At 35.5% G+C, this 24,837-nt stretch overlaps 1 protein-coding gene across 1 annotated transcript in view; it reads left to right on the top strand.

The window, feature by feature from the left end:
- Window positions 1–24,837, top strand: part of sdk (sidekick cell adhesion molecule) — a 496,543-nt gene that overhangs the window by 251,051 nt on the left and 220,655 nt on the right. Inside the window, exons 18-19 of the mRNA XM_090407513.1 lie at window positions 2,601–2,792; window positions 14,459–14,829. Of these exons, the coding sequence (XP_090263639.1) occupies window positions 2,601–2,792; window positions 14,459–14,829 (563 nt within the window). The remainder of the gene's footprint in view (window positions 1–2,600; window positions 2,793–14,458; window positions 14,830–24,837) is intronic.

Here is a 24,837-nt window from a genome sequence, read left to right as displayed (position 1 = left end):
AAACCAAGTTAAGCAAGTTGTAATGCAGCACAAACAAAAAGTCTTCTGCTTTTGCTGTTATTTATGTAAAATCCGATTTTGAATGAATTATTATTTGTGCTTCATATTTTTCTCGAATATTATTACATTTGATAAAAATTCTTTAATCAAACCAATGTTAATTATAATTGTTTAACTGTATAGTTAAGTGAGGAGGAGGACATTTTAAACAAGTATATAAATTCTGTTCTCATCTTGCATTTATGGATAGTGTAAATTTAGATGAGCATCCATAGCTGTCGGTATAAACGAAGCCCTTTGGTCTGAAAGACCCGTGTTATAACGTTGTTCTATTGTTATTTCGATGTTCTATATTTAATTATATCTTTATACTCAATCTTGTTCTTAATTTTATATCTAAGATTGTTTCCTCTTCGGATACTGGCGAATTTATACTTTGCTGTGCCAGCCAGTATCCTATAGTAGGAAAGATCCTTACTCAGGGAGACAATACTAGATTCTTAGCTTTCTTACCCAATATCTTACTTAACTGCCGTATAGATCTAGTTTATTGCAGTCATGACCTAAATCTATATTTTATATTCACTCTCTAAATCCTTCCCGCCAAAATAGGTTCTATTTTTATAAGCGGTAATTTGGAATCGTAATCAGGCATGACTCAGGTTCAGGAAAATATGACATGTTTATTGGAATATCTAAAACACAATACAAACTCATACACTTAATTATGTTCAATACTAAATAAACTCGAACTAAGAGATTAACACATTCGAACTAATTAAAACTTATAAGGTATGCTAAACACAGTAATTACGCATTGGGATATAAATCAAATAATAATAAGTTAGGCTAAATTCCTTCTAGCAGTATTACTCGTAAGAACAAACTATCAACCGTTCTAATGTTACTGAGACACTAAATTCTACCTTTCATATCGCATCAAGTTAATCCTATCACATACAAGTTACAAAAGATGTCTTCTAAACAATTCTTCTTACTCACAAACGAGGTTAACTTTCTAAATAGTGAATGTCCACAGAGTTCCTTACTATAAAGTTCTTAATTTCACAGTCGTAAACAATTTTCTTTCTTCTAATGAACATTCACACAAAATTAGAGCAATAGTACCTTACCAACTTTTTTTTCCGCGTCGTTTGTCTGGATATTTCTCATCTATTTTGACTGTCTATACGCCAATGTAGGGATTACGCTATCTTCATTCTTTCTGCCGGAAACGGACTCAAAATCTTTGCGTTTCAGGAACAACTCAATGGGGCTTTTCAGCGACGGCCTGATTCTGCTAGGACTGGAATTTTTACCTTCAGTTTTGCATAGAATCCAGCTTCATTTTCTTACGAACGCTCGCTGCCCGACATCACAGACGTCACTTCCCCCTTACGCGAAACTGCCCGCCAATTTCCGAACCACCCAACAGGAAAACGATACCACAAGAGATCAAGAGAATAATTCCTGTGTTCCAGGCTCAAACCCCTTTTATACTCCTATAGAGAGCCCTCTTTTTCAGCCCCTATTTTTTGCACACAATCCTTACTAATTTCACCCTTTGGCTCATCCTTCGTTTCTACGCTGCTGATGTACACGGATTCATGGAATATATGGTTACATGATTTTCCGAATAAGCTATACCCACCAGCGTTACGCTGTACGCGTGTAGCTTTAGGCCTTCCAGGAATTAATACTTAACAGCTTTATGATGACTCACAATAGATTTTACATAGCTTAAGTAAGGCTTAAATTTAATTCACATTATCCCTCTTTTTTTTAAGACATACAAAATGAAATCTCAAATTAATCACAATAGCTTAAATATAAGGTACTTAAATAAAGAACACAAATTTTTACATAAAGTGGAGAAGTTTCACTTTTAATTACAACTGATGTGCAGGTATTTCTCTATGTTTGCAATTTTTATATGTTAGATCCTAAATGAATGATTTCTTTCCAAGATTCCTTCATTTAGGATCTAACACCTGGATTTGATTCCCATCAGTGAGGGGAGGAACCTTTATCTGGTCTCTTTTGATGAAAGGTGAGTTAGCCAGTCTCATATGGAGGTAGGTTTTTTTTTCACCCAAAGACAGGTTTTTCGTCCCCCAGAACAGGTAAACTTGCCCCGTGAACACACGCATTTACAGACATAAGACACATCGGGAAGCATAGGGCTAACCACGTTATCCTCGAGTATGGTTGCAAGAATAGATACCTTGACACTGTAAGAAGTAGTATAAACTCCATAATAATGAGGGGAGGATTAAGAAATAAAGTAAATTTAGATACAGTTTAGACATAATATTTTAACACAATGAATTTAATAGAGTAGAAGAAAAAAAAAAAAAAACCCAGCAATGTGAAAGAATCATGATGCCTAGTTGTCAGCATGTAATATTCTGATTAGATTATATTCTGGCTGTATACTATCAGAGAATATTGCAAAAAAGAGAATGGGCACATTTTTTTATTATTTATTTATTTTTCTTACTAGTTTGCTTTTGAAACTTGTCATAAAAATATGATAAAATCAATAAAAAAATTTGTGGCTGATATAAAAATCCTAATGTTTTTTTATGTTACTTTTTTAGGCTACACCCTGAAATATCATGTAAAGGATATTTCAGAAACAACAGCTCTTAGAAATCTTTCTGCAGATGTTACAGAAATCTTAGTTACTGAACTTAGACCAGTCACTGCTTATACATTTGAAATATATGCTTGGACTGTAGTTGGATCTGGCCCTGTATTAACTGCCACTATACAATCTGGAATTCCTCCAGGTATGTTTAATTGCTTTATAGAATCATTGTCTTTCATAACTACATTCATATTAGAATGTTTATTCCCATGACTTGTATTATCCATATTTTTTAAATTAATATTGGCAAAAAAACAAGTAAAAAATTAATACAATTTAATAAATTAATTACTAATTTCTTACATCACTACTGTGTACATTTCAGATTGATACAAGAAATTTAAATTAATAAGGAAAGGAGATTTCTGAATTACAAATGTGACATATGTTGAATATAGAGTTGTTGTTACAACTCTATTTTCTATTTCTATCCTGGAATATAGCATACTTTGTCTCATAGCCTAATTCATCAATACATTGATCTCTTATGCTTGCTGCCCAGAGTTGAATTAAGATTCAGGCTTGGATTTTATTACATTGGCTTAGACATCATATAATCTCGCTAGCCTTCATAAATTTATGTACATAAGTATTAAATTTTATGCATGGTATTTTAGTGAGTTGCCAATTAACTTGATAGTTTTTGGTGTGAAAAACCAATCCAGATTTATGTCTGTTTTTTCTCTACATCGCTGACATGTTCTTTTTGACAGATTTCTCCAGACCATCTTGTCTGCACAGTTTCCCATGCTCATGATATCTTATTCCTATATTCAACATCTCTAGTGTCGAGTAAAATAAAAATGACAGCTCTCTGTGTTAATACCTCTTTATATTTGTGTTTCTTGTATTCAAACTGTAGAAGTACACAATAGTAATGCATGACACTAGTCATTAATTTATTAAATTGTTTTACTTTTTTATTTTTATATAGTTTTTGCCAGTATTAATTTTAAAATATTGATACCTCAAGCCATGGGAATATAATCTCCATAATATGTACTAAAGGTGAGTCAGTTTTCAATAAGTTCTGCAAATCTGAAAAGATGTGTATAAAACAAAAAAGACTTTATCAACAGACTTGATTTTATGGGGAGATGCAAGACTTACGACATTATTCTTAAGTTTCTCAGAATAAAGAATCATTTCAGAACAAAAAAAAAAAAAAAAAAAAAAAAAAAAAAAAAAAATAAAATTACTTTAAAAAAAGGGCTTTAGCACTGTTGCGAGAAGAATTTCCAACACCTGATTTGTTTTATCAGAAATAGACAGAACTACATGAATACAAAATGATATTATCACGTGACACCTTCAAAGAATCCTAGGATTCGATCATGGGAGAGCATCTTACTCCACTACACCTCACCATCTCCCTTACTTAATCCTTCACCTACACAGTGTTGGCACTACTACCAACACTGTGTCATCTACCACTGACCACCAGCACTAGTATATATTGTCTGTAAATTGTGTGTTCTCATGGCCAATTTGTCCATACAAGGAATAAAAAAACCCAAGTTTCCAGGATAATAAATGCTGCTACCTCCATATAAGATTGACTAACTTGCCTTCAGTTGGAAAAGTCCATATAAAGATTTCTCATTACAATGAGAATTGAATTTAGCTCTTTTCCAGTCGAAGGTGCAATATACTGTTGTTCTTCCAATTGCGCTACTGAGGCAATAAGTCAGGGAAATGGAGTAGCTATAGTATTCAACATTAAATACAAGAATAATCTTCTTGAATGCCAGGCAATGTCAAGTAGAGTGATGTGAACAAATATCAGAATGGGGAACTGGACATTGAGAATTATTTGTGCCTATGGTCCCTCAGAAGGTTCTTTTAAGGAAAAAAAAAATGAATGCATTTTTTGAGGCATTAGAAAAGGCAGCTGACTAATGAAAAGCTGGTCTGTTGGTGATCTAAACAGCAGAGTAGGAAATGATTACTGGAAATATGTTTTGAGAAAATTTGGAGGAAACAGCAAAGTTAATAATGTAAGTATCTGCTGAATTTCTATTCAGGACATGGAATAATCATTACAAGCACCATGTTCCAACTTAAAAATGTGCACAATTCGCATGGAAAAAAGGATGCAAGAAATAAGAAAATCTCAGGATATGAGTATACAGTGGATTTAAACAGGAAATGATTATTATGTAGTTTTGAGCAGGATAAAATTGAATTTCATATTGAAAAGAAAAGTGTGTAAGAAAGTCTTAAAATAAATCAGTTGAGCACCTTTCAGAGGTGAACTGTAGAATAAAATACAAAAACATCATTCAAGAAAAAATGAAAGTTTCTAAACAAGAACCAAACATTGGCAACTCAGTGGCAAACCCTTGAAGAAAACATAGAATGATTCAGCCAGAGAGGCATGTGGTAATCTTGCTTGTAAGGATAGAAAATTCTGTTGTGGACTCAGGAAATTTGAAGAGGCAGTCAAGTGAAAGAAAAAAACATATTGAAAGTTTCTGATAGGTAAGTCAGCTTGTGCCGCAGGGCTCTGTTCTTGGACCACTGCTTTTGAATTTCTTCATCAATGATATAGGAAAGGATTTGAGAGGAAGTGTTCACTTGTTTGCTGATGATGCAAAGTTGGGTAGAGCAATTGTGAGTGCACAGGATATCAAAATTTTACAGGATGATTTGGATAGTTTGGAGGACTGAGCTAGGAAAAATGGATGTCAATTTAATGTGGCGAAGTGTAAGGTTATGCACTTTGGGGTGAAAAGAATAGCAGCAGTATATCGCATCGCTGGAACCGTACTCCAGGATATTGATGAGGCCAGGGATTTGGGAGTGTTGTTGGATAGGGAATTGAAGTTTAGGGGACACATTGCAAAAGTGACTAAATCAGCTCATCAAATCACTTGGCTTCTGAAAAATACTTTAACATGCAGAGACAAACAAGTTGTTCCTCTGTATCGAGCCTTGATAAGACCCCATCTGGGCTACTGTGCCCAGTTATGGACACCAGGGTTTCTTCGTGATGGGGAGGAAGTGGAGAGGATCCAGAGACGAGTGACCAAGATGATAGAAGTTCTGTGGAATGAACCTTATGAGAATAGGTTGAAGATTTGTGGGTTGCAGAGATTGGACGATAGGCGAAGGAGGGGTGATATGATTGAGACATTCAAATTACTGAAGGGTTTCTATAAGATTGATCCAGAAGATATTTTTGAAAATATGACTGGTGGTGGGAGGACTAGGGGCCATGCATGGAAGCTGAGCAAGAACGTGGTTGACAAGGGAGTTATAGCTAGGTTTTTTACTTGGAGAGTGGTGAATGAGTGGAATAAGCTTCCAGAGTCTGTTATGAGTGCTACGACCGTGAATGAGTTCAAGGCAAGGTATGATAGATACTGTGTCAATGTCAAATAGTTGTTCTTGACATGATGTTAGGGCCTCCCTCGATGACTCTCTCGACTCCTTGGAGTTGCTCGGAACAATAACAATAATAATAATTACTCCGTACTTCAAGGATATCTTTTCTCCCGTTTTCATGTCACCTTTATCATCTCTAACTCCTTTTACAGCACTCTTTCCTTCATTTCTAAGCTTCTTCAACGACCAATGGAATATATTGCCATCTTCTTGATATTTATTTTCTATGTTCTTACCAAAGTCCTCCCATGACTTTTGTTTAGCTAGTTTTACACAGCGTTTAGCTTTCTTACATTGTCTTTGGGGGTGGTTAAGGGTCAAAGCTGTAAAACTGAGAGGAGACCTCCACATAGCCTTTAAGGGAATGCAGAGAACCGACCAGGGCTTCTGACCTAATGTCCAATCTTCACCTTCTCGTGGTGCACCCTGTTGGGTATCTACCTGGATACTGAACGAACGAGGATGGGCTAACAATTTGGGATTTAGCTGACCAAATTGTATTCTTATTGGCTTAAACCAGTATATAAAATGATGGTACAATATGACAAAATTTCTTGCCAGCTGGGGCGTCGCCCGGTTAAATAAGGCTTCCGGTGTTTTCACCAAGGAACCAGGGCGAACAGCAAAACGTCAGCTACTGGAACAAATCTGAAAGCACACCCCAACTCAACATCACCAGAGTTAAAGATCGGTACTATCAACATAAGAAGCCTGAATGGTAAAGAAATGGTGCTAGCTGAGGAATTAGATAAGTACCAGGTCGCATAATAGGGGTGACTGAAACAAAAAAGACAAAAACTCGTGAGATCTTTCTGAGCAATAAATACAAAATGTTATATTCTGGCAATGACAATCAAGGAAAAGGAGTAGCCATAGTATTCAACACTAAATACGAGGCTAATCTTCTTGAATGGCAGGCAGTCTCAAGTAGAGTAATGTGGGTAAATATCAAAATAGGGAATTGACAATGAGATTCATTTGTGCCTGTGGTCCCACAGAAGGTTCTACTAAGGTAGAAGTGGAGGAATTTTTTGAGTGTCTAAAGAAAGCTACTGACACAATGAAAAAGGAAAAGTTAGTCCTTGTTTGGGATCTAAATAGCTGAGTAGGAAGTGATTGTTAGACATACAAAAATATTTTGGGAAAATTTGGAGAAAAGTGCAAAGCTAACAATAATGGCAAATACCTGTTGGATTGCTACTCAGGACATGGACTGGTTATTACTAACACCATGTTCCAACATAAAAATGTGCACAAATTCACATGGAGAGAAGAGGCGAGGAATAAGAAAAGTCTCATTGACTATGCTATTGTTGATAGTGATGTTTTCTTCCAGATGCAAGACACCAGAGTGTACAGAGGATTTGAAATTGGAAGTGATCACTATTTAGTCTTGAGCAGGATAAAATTGAATTTCATATTGAAAAGAATGACATGTAAGAAATCGTAAAGCAAATGAAAGTTGAGCAGCTCTCAGATGTGAACTGTAGACTAAAATACACAAAGATTATTAAAGAAAAAATGAAAGAGTTTGAGATCAAGAACCAAACCTTGGAGAATCAGTGGCAAACCTTGAAGAAAACCCTGATTGATTCAGCCAGAGAGACATGTGGTGAGGTCTGCAAGGATAGAAAAATCAGAACTCCCTGGTGGACACAGGAAGTTAGGGAAGAGGCAGTGATGGAAAAAAATAAAGCATATCCAAAGTTCCTGTCAAATAAGTCAGCTTGTGCTCTTAGAGAATACAGAGAGAAATGTAAGAAAGCTAAACACTGTGTAAAATTAGTTAACAAAAGTAATGGGAGGACTTTGGCAAGAACATAGAAAATAAATATCAAGAAGGTGGTAAGATATTCTGGAAGTTGCTGAAGAAGCTTAGAAATGGAGGAAAGCGTGCTGTAAAAGTAGTTAGAGATGATAATGGTGACATGAAAATGGAAGAAAAAAAGATATCCTTGAAGTATGGAGTAATTACATCGAAAAATTGCTAAATGAAGCAAGCAGTGATAGCACAGTAGTAGGAACACTCAACAGGCATACAGTCAGGAATACATATCCATACTTGAAGTAGAAAAAGCAATCAAAGGCTTGAAATGTGGAAAGGCAGCAGAAGTAGATGATATTCCACCAGAAGTGCTGAAGTATGGTGGTATAAAAGTGTTACAGTGGCTGCACTGCATAGTTTAGAAGGCCTTGACAGAGGGATGAATTCTTGATGATTGGAGTAGAGCTCTAATAGTACCCATATATAAAAAGGGAAATAAAACAGAATGTGAGAATTACAGAGGTATTTCCCTACTGAGTGTTCCACACAAGATTTATGCCAGTATACTTGAGAAACAGTTGAGAAGAATTGTGGAAGAAAAGCTTGGTGAAGAACAAGCTGGATTCAGGCCAAACAGAGGCTGTCAGGATCAGTTCTTCACTTTATGATAAATAGTTGAGAAAGCATGAGAATATAACAAAGATACGTATTTAAGTTTTGTCGATCTGGAAAAGGCATAGGACAAGGTGCCAAGAGAGAAGCTATTCAATACGCTACAGTTATATGGTGTCAGTGGGGCATTATATCAAGTAATACTTAGTCTTTATTTGAGTTGATAGTCAGCAGTTAGAATTGAAGGAAGTATAGGAAGATGGTTTGTTAAATCTGGTGTGAGACAAGGATGTACATTATCCCCTCTGTTATTCATTATCTATATGAAGGAAATTGGTATTAAACATGATATCAGAATTGGAGATGTTAAAGTCAGCTCTTTGCTTTATGCGGACGATGTTATACTTCTAAATAAATCCGCTACAAGTTTGCAAGATTCTCTGACTAAATCGAATAACTGTTGTAATAGATATGGTATGAATGACAGCAATAAAAAGACAAAGACAATGAAAATAGGTAGAATCGTTGAAAATGTGAACTTGTGTTTTGAACGGAGAACCTGTGGAACAAGAAAACATTTCACCTACTTAGGCACGATTTTTAGTGAAGATGGTAAATTAAATATGGAAATAGACTTCAGAATTAACAAAGCTGGTATGGTAGGAAATCAATTGATAAATTCATATGGAATAAGAGAGAAATTAGTCAGAACACTAACTGTATACAAGACAGTGTTCAAACCATTTTTAACTTATGGATCTGAGAGCTGGGTCAGAAGTAAAACACTTGAACCAAAGACTAGAGACCACAGATATGAGAGTCCTGAGAAAGATTATAGGCGTGAACAGATGGCATCAATGGCAATATCATATTAAAAACGAGGATATTAGGAAAGAACTTGATATTGTCAGTATCCAGGAATGTGTTAGCAGAGCTGATCTGAGGTGCTATGGTCACTTAAACAGAATGGGCGAGGAAAGATTAGCAAAACAACTATTCTCTGCCAGGAAAACGACCCAGAGAAAGACCAAGATATAGGTGGATTGATACTGTACAATGTGCCTTAGACAATAGTAATATAAGATCTGATAATGTTGGAGTCTTGACAAGTAACAGATTGATTTGGAGGAAAATTGTAGATAGGAAGTTAGTAATGACGTAAATTTTTCATGTAGTACCATCATATCCTGTACATCCCTTGAGGATACATGTCAGGAATTTGATGATGATGACATTTGTCTCTGTATTCTCAAAGAGCACAAGCTGACTTATTTGGCAGGAACTTTAGATATGCTTTCTTCTTTTCCTTTACTGCCTCTTTAATTTCCTGTGTCCACCATGGAGTTCTGATTTTTCTATCCTTGCACCCAACCTCACCACATGCTTCTCTGGCTGAGTCAATCAGGGTTTTCTTCAAGGCTTGCCACTGAATCTCCAAGCTTTGGTTCCTGTTCTCGAACTCTTTCATTTTTTCTTCAATCAGTGGAGAAGTCATATTGAAATATAAGAAGGATCTGTATTTAAGTTTTGTAGATTTATAAAAGACATATGACAATGTGCCATCCGGTTATATGGTGTAAATGGAACATCATAATCATGCAATACTTTGACTTGATTTGAATTATAAGTCAGCAGTTAGAATAAAAGGAGACATAGGAAGATGGTTTGATGTTAAATCTAGTGTTTGACAAAGATGTACATTATCTCCACTGTTATTTATCATCTATATGGATCACATTATGAAAAAAAGTGGTATTAAACCTGATATGAAAATTGGAGATGGCTAATCTCAGCTCTTTACTTTATGTAAATGATGTTATATTTCTAAATAAATCCAGTATAAGTCTGTAGGATTCCCTGAATGAATTTAATAACTTCTGTGATAAATATGGTATGAAAATCAGCAATAAAAAGACAATGAAAATAGGTAGAAACATTGAAGACATTAGCAGCATTTTGAGTGGGGAACCTATAGAAGTAGTAAAATATTTGAACTATTTAGGCACAATTTTATGGGGATGGCAAATTGAATGTAGAAATAGACAGTAGAATTGGCAAAGCTAGTATGGTAGGAAGTCAGCTGAATAAAGTTTTATGAAATAAGAGAGAAATTAGTTGAAACTATATTAGCTGTAATATATTTTTCAGAAAAATACTTCTGGTTTTTTAGACCTAAAAACAAAATAAATAGGAAGAAAAATTTTTTTTTAGAAAAAAAAAATTCAGGTCAGAAAGGGTTAAATTGGAATACTTGGTTAATAAACAGAATATTATAGTACAAAAAGGAAATTCAATAATCTCTTAAAAGGTAAATTTAATCAACAAACCATTCTGCCAATAGATAAAATAGTAAAAGTTGGTTACGGGAAAACTCTAGGAATGGTTTCATAGGAATAGGATACTGTGTGGAGAGCATCATGATAATGCAAAGGCTAGGTCATCCCTCAGTAACATACTCCTTTTTATAATAAATTGATAGCTGAGTTGAGTATAGGTACTGGCTATATGGTTTCTGAGCTTTGCAAAGACTTTTGATCAGATACTGCATGAAATTTTGTTAAGTAAATTGCAACAAATGGGAATGAATGTGAAGTTGATAATACATATAAGAGTGTGGCTGATGAAGAGATATCATACAGCAGTTATTCACAAGTAGAATACAATAGAATGCCCACAACTGGTGGCATGCTGCAGTGGTCAGTACTTAGGTCACCATTATATTTTTATTTATATTATATTTAATTTATAAATGAATGATGTAAGAAATGACCTAAGGGGAAATACTCTTGTTGATGATCCAAAATTGGGTTGTTGGAATCTTGCAGGATAATTTAAATAGACTGGCAGTATGGACAAAGGAGAATGGCAGAGTGCAAAGCTATGCATTTTAGGGTGAAAAGATTTCCAGCTACATTGATGGAACTGAACTCCAAGAAATTGATGAGCCTGGGATATGGGGGGGGGGTGCCGGTGAGTAGGAAGTTGAAGTTCAGAAGATATTGCAAAAGTGACTAAAATAGCTTATAGGATTACCTAGTTACTGAAGAGCACCCTGATAAGCGGAGATAAGGAGGTTGTTATACCTCTTTATAAGACTCCCTTTGGACTAGTGCACAAATCTAGTATTGTAGTTTTTTTAAGAATGTGGAGAGGATCCAGAGATGAGTGACTAAGATGATGGCAAGCCTATGATGAAGATTTGCAGGTTACAGAAATTGGTTGATTGGTAGAAAAGGGATAGAGGCACAAATTATTTAAAAGTTTTTACAGGATCCGTACAGAGGAAATTTTTTAAGTATAGAACTGGTGTGTGGGAGGACTAGGGGTTATTGTGGAAATTGAAAAGGGTGTGAGGACTAGTGTTTTTTTTTTGCTTAAGAGTGGTGAATGAGTGGAATAGGTGTGTACTAAAGTCATTTCTGGTGCCATGTTGGTCAAGGAGTTCAAAGCTAAGTATGGCAACATGTGAATGTTGGTTAGTGCTTGGCATAATGTTTAGGGCTTCCCTTGATGAGTCTACAGATCGCCATGAAGTTGCTCTTGTAATAATAATAAATTGTTAACAGTCACTGCAAAACACATACTGACCAGAGACTGGAGGGGATTCAATTCATAGTGATAATCAGGGATTAAAACAAAGTTGCCTTTCCATAGTACCATTGCATAATGAAATTGGTGCTCTAAAATTTCTCATCAGTGGAATTATTGCACTGATTCATAGTGCAATTCAGAAATTCTTCTGGATAGTGCACTGTTTTATTAGGATTTAAAACACTAAATTTGGATATGTAGACCATTTCCTGAGCCTCATATGCTTTTGTTATTGATTATTTGCATCTCTTTGTTCTTAGGAGTCAGTGTGATGCACTTACAAAGCCAAGAGCTCAGTTTATTAGCAGTATCAGAAACATTGGATGAAATGGTAAACAAAATAATCAAATAGTCTAGCACATATCCAAAACCCCTTAAACATATTTTCAAAATTTATCAAGCTCAGCCATTTCTGTTGCCTGAACAGACATTATTACAACTTTATTTATGTAGATTATGTGGCCTCCCCCAGGGAATGAAGAGTCATTAAGGGAGATCACACATTATCCACACTAGCTGTTATATATTTTCTTAAACTCATTCATGCTGGGTGCACTCACCACATCAACAAGCAAACTATTCAACTCATTCAGTGCTCTGTGAGAGAAAAACTCTTCTTCACTCCTTTCTTAATTACACTTAAATTCATCTTCCATAACACTCTTTTCCTCTCCCTTCTTTTCATATAATGAAAATTTTCATCAACCAGTATCTTATACACCCTTTCAGAAATATATAGGCCTTTATTGTATCATCCCTCTTTCTCCTGTTTACCAGAGTTCAGACTCTCATTCTGTCTTCATAATCTGTATTCCATAATCCTAATATGCACCCTTTCCAAAGCTTCACAACCTGAATCCAGGAGACAAATTTGTATGTGGTATTTTGAATGTGGTTGAATCAAGGCCTTGAAAAGAAGCAAAATGATCTGCTTATTCTTGCACATATTGACATTACAATTATCCTATGAGTTGCAAAATCCACTTACTGGCTGTACTCAGTCTCTCCTCTTCCTCTAGACTTGCATTACTTGGAAATTCCCCTTTTTTTTTACATAATATAATAGATTTTGTTAGCATGTGCTGCATACACAAATATCAAGCAATCTTAGATACAAAAGTGTTCAAAAAGAGACTTGAAATCTCTCTTCAGACAAAGAGGTTTGTGTGTATGTGTTATGTTCCATCGAGTCGTTTTCGACTCCTGGTGATCTCACGAACATACACTCTCCATTCAGATCTGTCCCTGACCATGTCTTTCAGAATTTCCAAGTGCACTCCAATTGCTTCTTTAACTCCATCCACCCATCTGATTCTTGGTCTTTATCTTTGCCTGCTTCCATCAACTTTAGCAAGCATCATCATCTTCTCCAGACTGTCATTTGCTCACATATGTCCGAAGTATGACAATTTTTGCTTGATGATCATAGCTTCGACGGAGCAATCTGGCTTTATTCTATCACTGATTTATTGGTTTGCTTTGCAGTCCATGGTATTCTTAGTAAGTGTCTCCAAACCCATAATTCAAATGCATCTTTCACTCTTTCTCAGGGTCCAACTTTCACATCCATACAGTACCACAGGGAATACCATTGCTTTCACGATTCTGACTTTTGTTGTGAGGCTAAATATCTGTATCTTTAAAGATCTTGCTTAAATTTGTCATTGCTTTCTTTCCGAGTAATAATCTTCTAACTTCTTCAGTACAATAATCATCTTTATCAATTCCGGATCCTAGGAGCAAAATTGTTAACTGCTTCCATTTTATCCCTCATCTACTTCAAAATCATTAAGTTCACATGTTGCCATAACTTTTGTCTTTTTAAGGTTAAGTTTAAGACCATATTTAGCATTTTCTTTAACTTTCATAATAAGTTCCTCCAAATCTTTACATTCTTCTAACAAGGTGGTATCATCTGCATACCTCAAATTATTAATATTTTTTCCACCAATTTTAATTCCAACTGAAGATTTCTTCAGCCCTGCCATTCTTAAAATGTATTCGCTGTAGAAGTTAAACAGGTATGGAGATAAAATACATCCTTGGGAGATTTATAAAGAGATTTACAAGTCTATAAATTCACTATAAAGAGTTGATTTTTAGTACACCAATTTGTACAAATTTTATCTTTAGACCACATTTAAATATAACTTACCATAATTGATATTATAATGCTCCTATATGGCCAAAATCTTTATAGCGGAAGCTTTCCTAAGTAAACGAGTTTTATCATCATAGAAGTTGATCTTAATTGAAACAGTATGCAACCCATTCTCACGGTTTGGTTATATGTGTTTGGTTATATTTTTATGTACCTGTTTGTTTAAAACACCATCTAGCTTATAGTTATTTAGTTTGTAGTTCTGTGGAGAGTGCAGTCTGATTATTTCATTATGAAACCTATATTATTATGAACTTGGACAGTTGAGGTATTATTTTCTTTGTTCCATCAGTTCTTCCAGGACCTCCAACTAAACTTGCAGTGTCAAATATTGGAGCATTTTCTGTAGTGTTGCAGTTCACTCCTGGTTTTGATGGAAATTCTTCTATCATTAAATGGACAGCTGAAGCACAGACACGTCGTAATGAATCTTGGTTTACAGTTCATGAAGTTTCAGATCCTGATGCCACTAATATTGCTGTTCACAACCTTGTTCCTTTCACAGAATATCGTCTTCGACTTTTAGCCACTAATGTTGTTGGTAGCAGTGAGCCTAGTGAACCAACCAAAGTATTCCAAACAATTCAAGCGCCACCATCTCATGCCCCTTATAATGTGACTGTGAGAGCTGTAAATTCAAGAACTATTCGTGTTCGATGGACAGTAAGTTAATTTTTTTCAAGTGTTTTTTGATATGTAGTTGAATATTTGCAATTTGAAAGGATAACATCTTGATTGTAATGGTAATTAAAATTTTAATTTGACTATTTTTTTTAACATAATGTTAGAATTCTTATAATTTTAAAATGTTTTTTTGATAACAGATTTCAGTCCTATACAGCATTGTTAGTTGCTAATGTAAGAACTAAGTTTTGACAGTAACTATTATTTAGCAGATTTTTAATTATTTCATTATTACATTAAAGAAACAAGACACTGCCTTCTAGGAAGTAGGGCTTTAGGCTGTTTTTTATAACTTATAACTTTATAACTTTGATATTATATTATATTGTATGATATTATTTCACAAACACCTGTTGGTAAAATAAACTAGTAATTTATCAAGCCTGTTAATATTTTGCTACATAAATATCATTCACACTACTTTTAAATGACGTGTCAAACTAGCAACCTGTTGTCTTTTAAGTACAAACACCATCCTTTGACATCTAGAAGTATATAAATTTCCACTTATAACTTCATATACTCCTGCAACTCTGTCCAAAGCATTACATGATGGTGGGTTGTTAAATCCCAGGAGATAGGATTGTACATGGACCACATCAAGAAAAATGGTATTAAACCTGATATTTAGTTAACAAGTATTAATAGATAACGTCTTTATTCTATGTAGAGGATATTGTTATTGGAAATAAATTTGAGGCATTTATGAATCTCAAGCCAAATTAAGTTGCTGCTGTAACAAATTTGGTAAGAAAATCAATAATATTTTTTTATTACTTTCACATGTTAGTTTTTTTAATATAAAAAAACTCCCACGAACAGTTTTTTATTGCTGATAGCAAGAAAACACAAAAGCATTCTCAAAAGTGAATTTGGAATAACAGATTATACATTTCTGGGAGTAGGCCTCCATGTCGCCTTTAAGATCTTAATGTGGTGCTGCTGGTTAGTAAATATTCACTGTACTGAACAAACGAGGATGAGCTCACAATTTGGGACTTAGTTGACCAGATTGTACTCTCTACTGGCTTAAACCACAATAATATGATGGTGCAACATGATGAGATTTCATGTCGGCTGTAGCATTGCTCGGTTAAAGAGGATTCCTGTTATTTTCGTCAGGGAATCAGAGTGAACAATGAAAAGTTTGCAACTGGAATAAGTTCCAACTCATCATCTAGAAGAACAAACCCAATGTCAAAAGAACTGAAGATAGCAACCATCAGTATGAGGAATATTGATGGAAAGGAAATCAAGCATGCAGAAGAACTGGAAAAGTACCATGTGGACATAATTGGCATCACTGAAACAAAGAAAACAAAAACAAACAGATGAAAATCTTAATAAGTATAGGATGTTATATTTGGGTAGTAATGATCAAGGAAAGAATAGCAATAGCATTCAACTGTAAACATAAAGATAGAAATTTCTTGATTGGAAGGCAATTTCAAGTTGAGTTATGTTGGCAAACTTCTAAAGTTGGAAATGGACAATGAAACTTATGTGTGCCTATGGTACCACAGAAGGTTTTCCTAAGGAAGAAGTGGAGGAATTTGTCGAGTCACTAGAGCAGACATTTCATCTAAAGAAATTGGAAAAAGTAATACTTGTTGAAGATCTGAACAGCAGAGTAGAAAGTGAATCTCAACAGGCATAGAGACATGTTTGGGGAAAATTTGGGAAATGGTAAGCATTTGGGTTTCTGCTCATGGTATCGACTAGTCATTACTAACACAAAGTTCTAACACAAAGATGTGCACAAGTTCACTTGGAGTGAAGACAGGAGAAATAAAAATCTTATTGACTGTGTTATTGTTGACAGTGATATCTTCATGCTGGTTCAGAATACAAAAATGTACAGAGAATTTGAAATTGGAGGTGACATCACTTAGTTTTAAGTAGGATAAAACTAAATATCAAATCAAAAAGAACACTATGTAAAAATATTTAAAAAAGAATTAAAGTTGAGCAGCTTTTACAGATAAACTGTAGACTCAATATACAACTAGCATTTTTGAAGACAAATGCAACAGTTTGAAAACAAGAACCAAACCTTGGAGTCTCAGTGGCAAACTCTGAAGAAAGCATTGATTGATTGTCGAGCTTGGGATGGATGTGGTGAAGTTGTCTTCCAAGGATAAAAAAATAAGAATGCCATGGTGGACACAAGAAGATAAAGAAGCAGTCCTGGAAAACAAGAAAACATACTGAAAGTTCCTAGCAAATAAGCCAGCAGATGTCCTAAAAGATTACAAACAGAAATGTAAGAGAGCTAATTTATGTGTGAAAGTAGCTGAACAAGTCATTGGAACACTTAGTAAGAATATAGAAGAGAAACATCAGTAAAATCGAAAAATGTTCTGGAGGCTATTGAAAAAGCTTAGATATGGAGGAAGGAGAACTGTAAAAGGAATCAAAGATGATGAAGGTGACTTGAAAATTGAACATAAGGATATCCTAGATGTCTGAGTAATTACTTTGAAAGACTGTTAATGAAACAAGCAGTGACAAACTGTAGTAGAAATTTTCATGAGAAATGCAAAGAGGAGTACATATCAATATTTGAGGTAGAAAAAGCTATCAAAAACTTGAAATGTGGAAAGGCAGCTGGACTCAGTAGATGATATTCAAACAAAAATACTCAAATATGGAGGTATAAAAGTTTTGCGGTGGCTACACTGCATAATTCAGATGACCTTTTCAGAAGGTCAAATTCCAGATGACTGGAGTTGAGCTCTCATAACTTATTCCTTCTCTTATAGCTTCTCATCTATAAGAGAAGGAATAAAGCTTAATGTGAGAATTGCAGAGGTATTTATCCGCTTAGTGTTTTACGTAATATTTATACAAGTATCCTTGAAAAGATGCCGAGAAACTTGGAGAAGAACAAGCTAGGTTCATGCCAAATAGAGATTATCAAGATCGGATTTTCACTTTATGAAGATAGTTGAGAAATCAATGGTATTTGACAACAATCTGTGCTTAACTTTCATATATCTGGAAAATGCATATGACAAGGTCTCCAGGAAAGAGATTTTCAAAACACTACAGTTTTATGGGGGTAATGGAACATTATACATGACAGTGCATAGTCTATATTTAAGATGTAAGTCAGCAGTTAGAATTGAAGGAGGTACAGGGAGATGGTTTGATGTTAATTTAGGCATGTGACAAGATGTACAATCTTCTGAAAGGATCATATACAGTCATACCCCAAAGTTACTCGGTAGGTGGGACCAACAAAAAGCGCGTAAGTCGAATTCATGTAACTCAGGTATAATTTTGCATACAAACATACAAAATATTAGTTAATTGGGACCGAAGGTTTACAAAAACACCTATATTTTTTAAGAAATAGAATCATATTTGTAGTTTTTTGTACATAAAAAAAAAAAGAAAGTTATTTCAATGTCAATGGTTTAATAAAATCTAATAGATTCGTCTGACGGCATAATGTCTTTTTCTTGTTACGCAAAATTTCTTCATAGCAAGCTAATGATTTTTTTATTCCTTATCCTGTGGCTACAATTCGTCATCATCAAATTCCTGCCATGTACCCTCAAGGGGTGTACAGGTTTTGATAGTACTACATGAAAAAATTACATCATTACTAACTTCCTATCTACAATTTTCCTCTAAATCAGTCTGTTACTTGTCAAGACTCCGACATTATCAGATCTTATATTTCTATTGTCTAAGGCACTTTGAACCATATCAATCCACCTATATCTTGGTCTTCCTCTGGGTCGTTTTGCTGCCAACCTGGCAGAGAACACTTGTTTTGCTAATCTTTCTTCACCCATTTTGTTTAAGTGACCATACCACCTGAGATTAGCTCTGCTAACGCATTCCTGGATGCTGACAGTGTCAAGTTCTTTCCTAATATCCTCGTTTTAAATATGATATTGCCATTGATGCCATCTGCTCATGCCTATAATCTTTCTCAGGACTCTCATATCTGTGGTCTCTAGTCTTTGGTCAAGTGTTTTATTTCTGACCCAGCTCTCAGATCCATAAGTTAAAACTGGTTTGAACACTGTCTTGTATACAGCTAATTTAGTGTTCCAACTAATTTCTTTCTTCTTCCATATGAATTTATTCAACAGTTCGTTCCTCGTTAAAATCTATGTCCTCCAAAATCTGTAAACCTTTCTTTTATGATTGTTCTTACTGTGGATTCCTGTAGATCAAACTTCTTTGCTAGCTCGCAAATTTTCATTCCGCCTTCAAAATCCTTAATAATGTTGAGTTTTGTTTCCAAAGTCAATGTTTTTCTTTTCTTGCTAGCTGTAGAAGAATCGGACTTGCTTCCTTTGGACGACATTATTATTTTTTATGTGATAAAATTTTTATCAAGAACATAACATTAAACAATCACAAGGTTTGTAGACTATAAAAATCGTGTATTAATGGAGACCACGAAACACGTCAGTGCTTGTTCACAGCATGTGTGACACTGGCGAATGCGGCGGTGCCGGAAAGATATGACTAGTGGTGAGGCCTGAAGCGGGACAGGAATACGGACATATATGAAACCGAGTAACTCCGGATTTGCATAAGTCGGGGTATGACTGTACTGAAAAATGGGATTTTCATTTTAAAGAAGGTGGGAGAGGAGACAGGAGGAATCCTTGAATGTTGAGAATGATGTGCTCAAGAAAGAGACGAGAATTAGATATTTCTCTCATGGAGTGGTACATGATTGGAATGGTTGACCTTTTGAGGTGTTTAGTGCTGTATGCAGTATATGGATGAATTCAAGAAAATTTATGACAACTGGCGTGAGTAACATGGCATCTATCAATGTGTCCCTGACTCCCTGGGGGTCTCAAATAATAATAATAAAGTATCAATATGTTAAACTGTCCAAAATATGAGAGTTTAACACATTCTCCCCAAAATTAGATATTTCTGGTTATGATTCAGGCTTCCTACTAGTGTCTATAGAGGATAACCTTCCTAGACTCTAGATTTTAATCTATTTAGTTTCACTTTTCTTTGTGTTGCTTGTGTGTTTGTTACAATTTATGTTGTATCTCCTGAAGATATCTTTGTGAGAATCCGAAAACTGTATTCTTTTTGCTGTTTTGATTCCTGAGCAGTGACTGGAAGAAACCTTGGATATGCTTCTTTAATTCTGTTCGAGTAATGTTGATGCTTGTTGAATGAACCTGTCAATTTCTTATTTGTGTCATCCTCGCTTGATGTATTGATGACATCATTTATTAAAATAACTGGTTTAATATTGGAAATTATTTTAGTATTTTGTGGCATTTTTTGATATCTACAAGTTGAAGACACTGGTAACAACTTCTTTAAAATCCTTCATGGATCATAAGCTTTTTAACCCAGCATTCCTTTTACTTAATTAGAAATATCACTGAGCAGAACTAGATCACTAAGGGAAAAGAGTTTATTGACAGTCATGCACCTTTTTTTTCGAAGAAACTGTTTTTCATAATTATTATCTCTTGTTTTAGAAACGGCGTCAATTGCTTTAAGCTTCATCTTTATCTCTATACAGAGCTGAGATTTTCTGAAGTTAATCTAATAGGATTGGAGGCATATGAAATGTCATCTTATGGTCTCCCACTTGTTCTATGTGATCGAATTGCTAACTTCCTTTCTGGTCATTCATTATGTGTCACGGTGGATGGTTTCCTCTCATCCGACTTCTCTATTAATGCTAGAGTACTCTTAAAGTTCTGTACTCTCATCCACATTCTCCCTTTTATATGCTGCTGACTTCCTCTCTCATTAACTTTGAATCCTGTTCATAGTTTTGCTGATGATAACACTCTCCAGTTCTCATCATTCAAGAAATCATGCATGTCTTACATAAATTATTGACTTTACAAGATTTTCCATAACCATTGTCTTAAACACTGATCTCCTCTCCATTCTCCACTGGGAGTTGAAGACTACAGCGAATTTGAATGCTATTAAAACACAGTCCTTTCTTATCACTTGCAAGAAAGATCTTACTTCACTCCTTATTTTTTGGTAATGTTTCTTTCAAGATCAATTTTTCCTTTTTTGGCTACTTTCTCATCCAGCTTCTTCAACCTGGATCTGTTTGCCGCAGGACGAAGGTCTCCCTATTTTCTCCCTATTCTATTTTCAGCTTTTCTCATTGATTGCATTCCAGCAGTCCTAACAATTTCATTTTGCCATCTCTTCTTTGGTTTTCCCCCTTTGTCTACTGCCATCCATAGGTCTCCATCATCATCATCAGTTTCCTGATAAGTACCCTCAAGGGGTGTTCAGCTTACAATGATAACACTACATGATTAAGTTTACATTATTATCAATCTCCAACATTGTCATATCTAACATTCCATGCTTCTAAGGCACTTCTGACTTAATCAGTCCACCTAGGGCTTGGTCTTCCTCTGGATCTCTTTCCTGCCATCTTGGCATCAAACAATTTGTTTTGCTAACCTTCCTTCAATCATTCTATTTAAGTGGCCATACACCTTAGATTAGTTCTGTTGACACATTCTTGAATGCAAATTGAATGGGGTTTCTTAAGGATCAAAGCCAAGTAACTGGGAGGTGACCTCCACATCACCTTTCAAGAATGTGGAGAACTGACTGGAGCATCTGACCTAATGTTCAGTCCTAACATTCATTTGGTGCACCCCATTAGTAGGTATCTACTGAGTACTGAACAAATGAGGATGGGCTGCTGTTTGGGACCTAGTCAACCAAATTGTACTCTCTATTGCTTAAATCACAAATGCATATGATGGTACATTGATAGTACAATGATAGATCTTCATTCTATCATTAATTTTGGCCATCTTGCAGTGTGTCCAGCCCATCTCCATTTGGAATGCTGAATGTTTGGAAGACCAAGCCCTGTACACCTGTTCTCAATCTTATCAAGGTGTTACATCAAGCATATTCATTTCTATTCTTGCTGTGGGTAACTTTCAATTCATGAATTTCTGTATGTTCTCGTATCATCTGTATTGATCTTCATTCCTCTATAATGTCTTGTTCACAGTCTTGCTATTGTGGTGGTGGTCTTTCCGTCAGCATTGATTTTGGGAATTTGATGTTGTATCACTGATTTCAGTGGAATTAGTTTAGCTTTTGCTAGTGCATTAGAATCAGCAAGAGTTATCATGTGAGTTTCTTGGTTGAGTTCTCTGGCCTCTTTTGCTAATTTATCAGCTGCTTCATTGTAATCGATGCCTACATGAGCAGGAATCCATTGTAAAATGGAACTTTTTCCTGAATACTTTAGTTGATTTAAGAGTTTATGGAGGTCTTGTGTGAACTTGGTATTGCAATTTTTGATTACCTCCATAACTGATCTTGAGTCACTGTAAATTATAATTCCCTCAGATTGTTGAGATGATGATAATTTTAAGTAGACTTCAAGTGCTTTATTTATTGCATAAAGTTTCGCTAGTAAAATTGGAAGCGATTCTCCCAGATCCAACTTTTATTGAGAGTTTTCACCTTTTGGGAGTAGGAGAACACCAGCACCTCTATTAATCATATCGGTGTCCGATGATCCATCGGTATAACAAATAACTGTTTGGAGGTAAGATGCAGTGATTGAAAGCTTTCATCTTCCCAAAAACCATCCACTCTAGCTATAGCCTTCTTTTTACCTCTTTCTTTTGTCCATCTTTAATTTTTATAATCGTCTCCCAGATATGAATCTGCCCTCTCCACTTCTTTTTATTCCAGTACATAATTCATCTGCATACAAAATACACAATGTTGTATGCAGATGACATCTTGCTGTGTGCAGATTCAAGAGAAATAGCAGGAACTAAACTGGAAAGATGGAGAAAAGTACTGGAAGAGAGAGGTATGAGACTGAGCAGAAGTAAGAGTAACCCTATCTTTGGGTTACGGCAGATGATGGAAAAGTTTCGAGAGAAACAACGGGAGCTACATCTGGCATTTATTGATCTGGAGAAAGCATACGATAGAGTGCCAAGGCAAGAAATCTGGAGGTGTCTGAGGGAGAAGAAGGTTCCGGAGAAATATGTCAGGTTGGTATGGGAGATGTACAGAAATGTAAAGACAAGTGTTCGGACCTGTCTGGGACAGACAGAAAGTTTTCAAGTAACAGTAGGCTTGCATCAAGGGTCAGCATTAAGTCCATTTCTGTTTAATATTGTGATGGAGGTGGTGACGGAGGAGGTGAGAGAAGATGCGCCTTGGACAATGTTGTATGCAGATGACATCTTGCTGTGTCAGATTCAAGAGAAGAAGCGGGAACTAAACTGGAAAGATGGAGAAAAGTACTGGAAGAGAGAGGTATGAGACTGAGCAGAAGTAAGACAGAGTATATGTGTTGCACAGTGGGCGACGGCCAGGAGACATATCTGGAGCTGGAAGGAAATGTCATCAGGAAGGTGAGGGACTTTAGATACTTAGGTTCAACAGTGGAAGAAGATGGAGGAGCTGAGAAGGAAGTGGGATGCAGGATACAAGCGGGTTGGAGGAACTGGAGGGAGATGGCTGGAGTGTTATGCGATAAGAGGGTGCCGATCAATCTGAAAGGCAAAATCTATAGGACAGTAGTGAGGCTAGCTATGATGTATGCTATAGAAACTGTGACCCTGAGGAAAAATAACATCAGCAGGATGGAAGTCGCAGAGATGAGAATGCTTAGGTGGATGTGCGGTGTGACCAGAAAGGATCGTCTGAGAAATGACCATGTGAGGGGAACAGTGAAAGTTACGAACTTAGGAGCGAAGATACAGGAGCCAAGGTTGAGATGGTTTGGTCATGTGATGAGGAGGGAGGGCGAATATGTGGGAAGGGTCATGCAGATGGATGCGCAATGAAGGAGGAAGCATGGGCAGCCAAAGAAGAGATGGAGGGAGCTGGTAGAAGAGGACTTGAGGATGAAGAACTTTGATGTGGTGACAGCCCAAGACAGGAGGATGTGGAGGAGACTCATCATCAACAGTGACCCCACTTAAGTGGGAGAAGCTGCAGAAGAAGAAGAAGGTGTCTGGTGATCCATCAGTATAACAAGTAACCTGTTTGGAGGTAAGATGCAGTGATTGAAAGCTTTCATCTTCCCCAAAACCATCCACCCTAGCTGTATCCTTCTTTTTACTTCTTTCTTTTGTCCATCTTAATTTTTATAATCATATCCCAGATATGAATCTGCCCTTTCCACTTCTTTTTCTTCCAGTACATAATTCTTTTTTGGTGTTAAATTGTCATTCATCATTCATTCAAATCACTACTTCTCTCCTGCCCAACTCTTAACACTATAAATCTCAAATCCAACCAACCTTAGAGTATAGTTTTTCACATTTGGGGTATTCACCCAAAACCTTCCTAAGAATTCTTAGTCGTATACAATCCTTAATAGGTGATCTCCCTTTCTCTCTCACAGACTCACTTTAGTCCGGAGTATTTTGGTCTGGTTAAAGTTTAAAGGTAAAATTCCAGAGAAGTTTTATTTATACATCTTAATCTGATCACTGTGACAGTTCTTCACAAAAATTGAAAATTATGTTGTTTTTTTATATATATATATATATATATATATATATATATATATTAGAATCTCTAGAAAGAGATTTATCATAACCAAAAGCCAGCCTTGATTCATGTTCCACTCATGCTTTTGGAATCAGTCTTAGATATGCATGATTCCTATGACATGAGAATGTTGCATAAATAAACAATTTTAATGGAAAATCAAACTGCATTCATTGTCACTATATTTCTTTCACTTTTATAAAATGAAGTAGATTATAAAATGTTTTCCGAACATTTTAGAATCTACTTAAGCAGATATGGAAAAAATTTTAACTGGATAGCAATTTTTTTTAAAAAAGAATTATGTTTAGACACAATTTTTAGTGAAGATGGCAAAGTAAATAAGAAATAGACAACAGATTTAGTAAAGCTGGCATGGTAGGAAGTCAGCTGAATAAATTTGTATGGAATAAGAAAAATTAGTCAAAAACTAATCTTAACTTATGATCTGAGAGCTGG

Source organism: Typopeltis vanoorti, chromosome 17 (assembly GCF_054136105.1).
Source record: "Typopeltis vanoorti isolate ZY-2024b chromosome 17, IOZ_Tvanoo_1.0, whole genome shotgun sequence".
NCBI lineage: Eukaryota > Metazoa > Arthropoda > Arachnida > Uropygi > Thelyphonidae > Typopeltis > Typopeltis vanoorti.
This window is presented reverse-complemented; position numbering and strand designations above follow the sequence as displayed.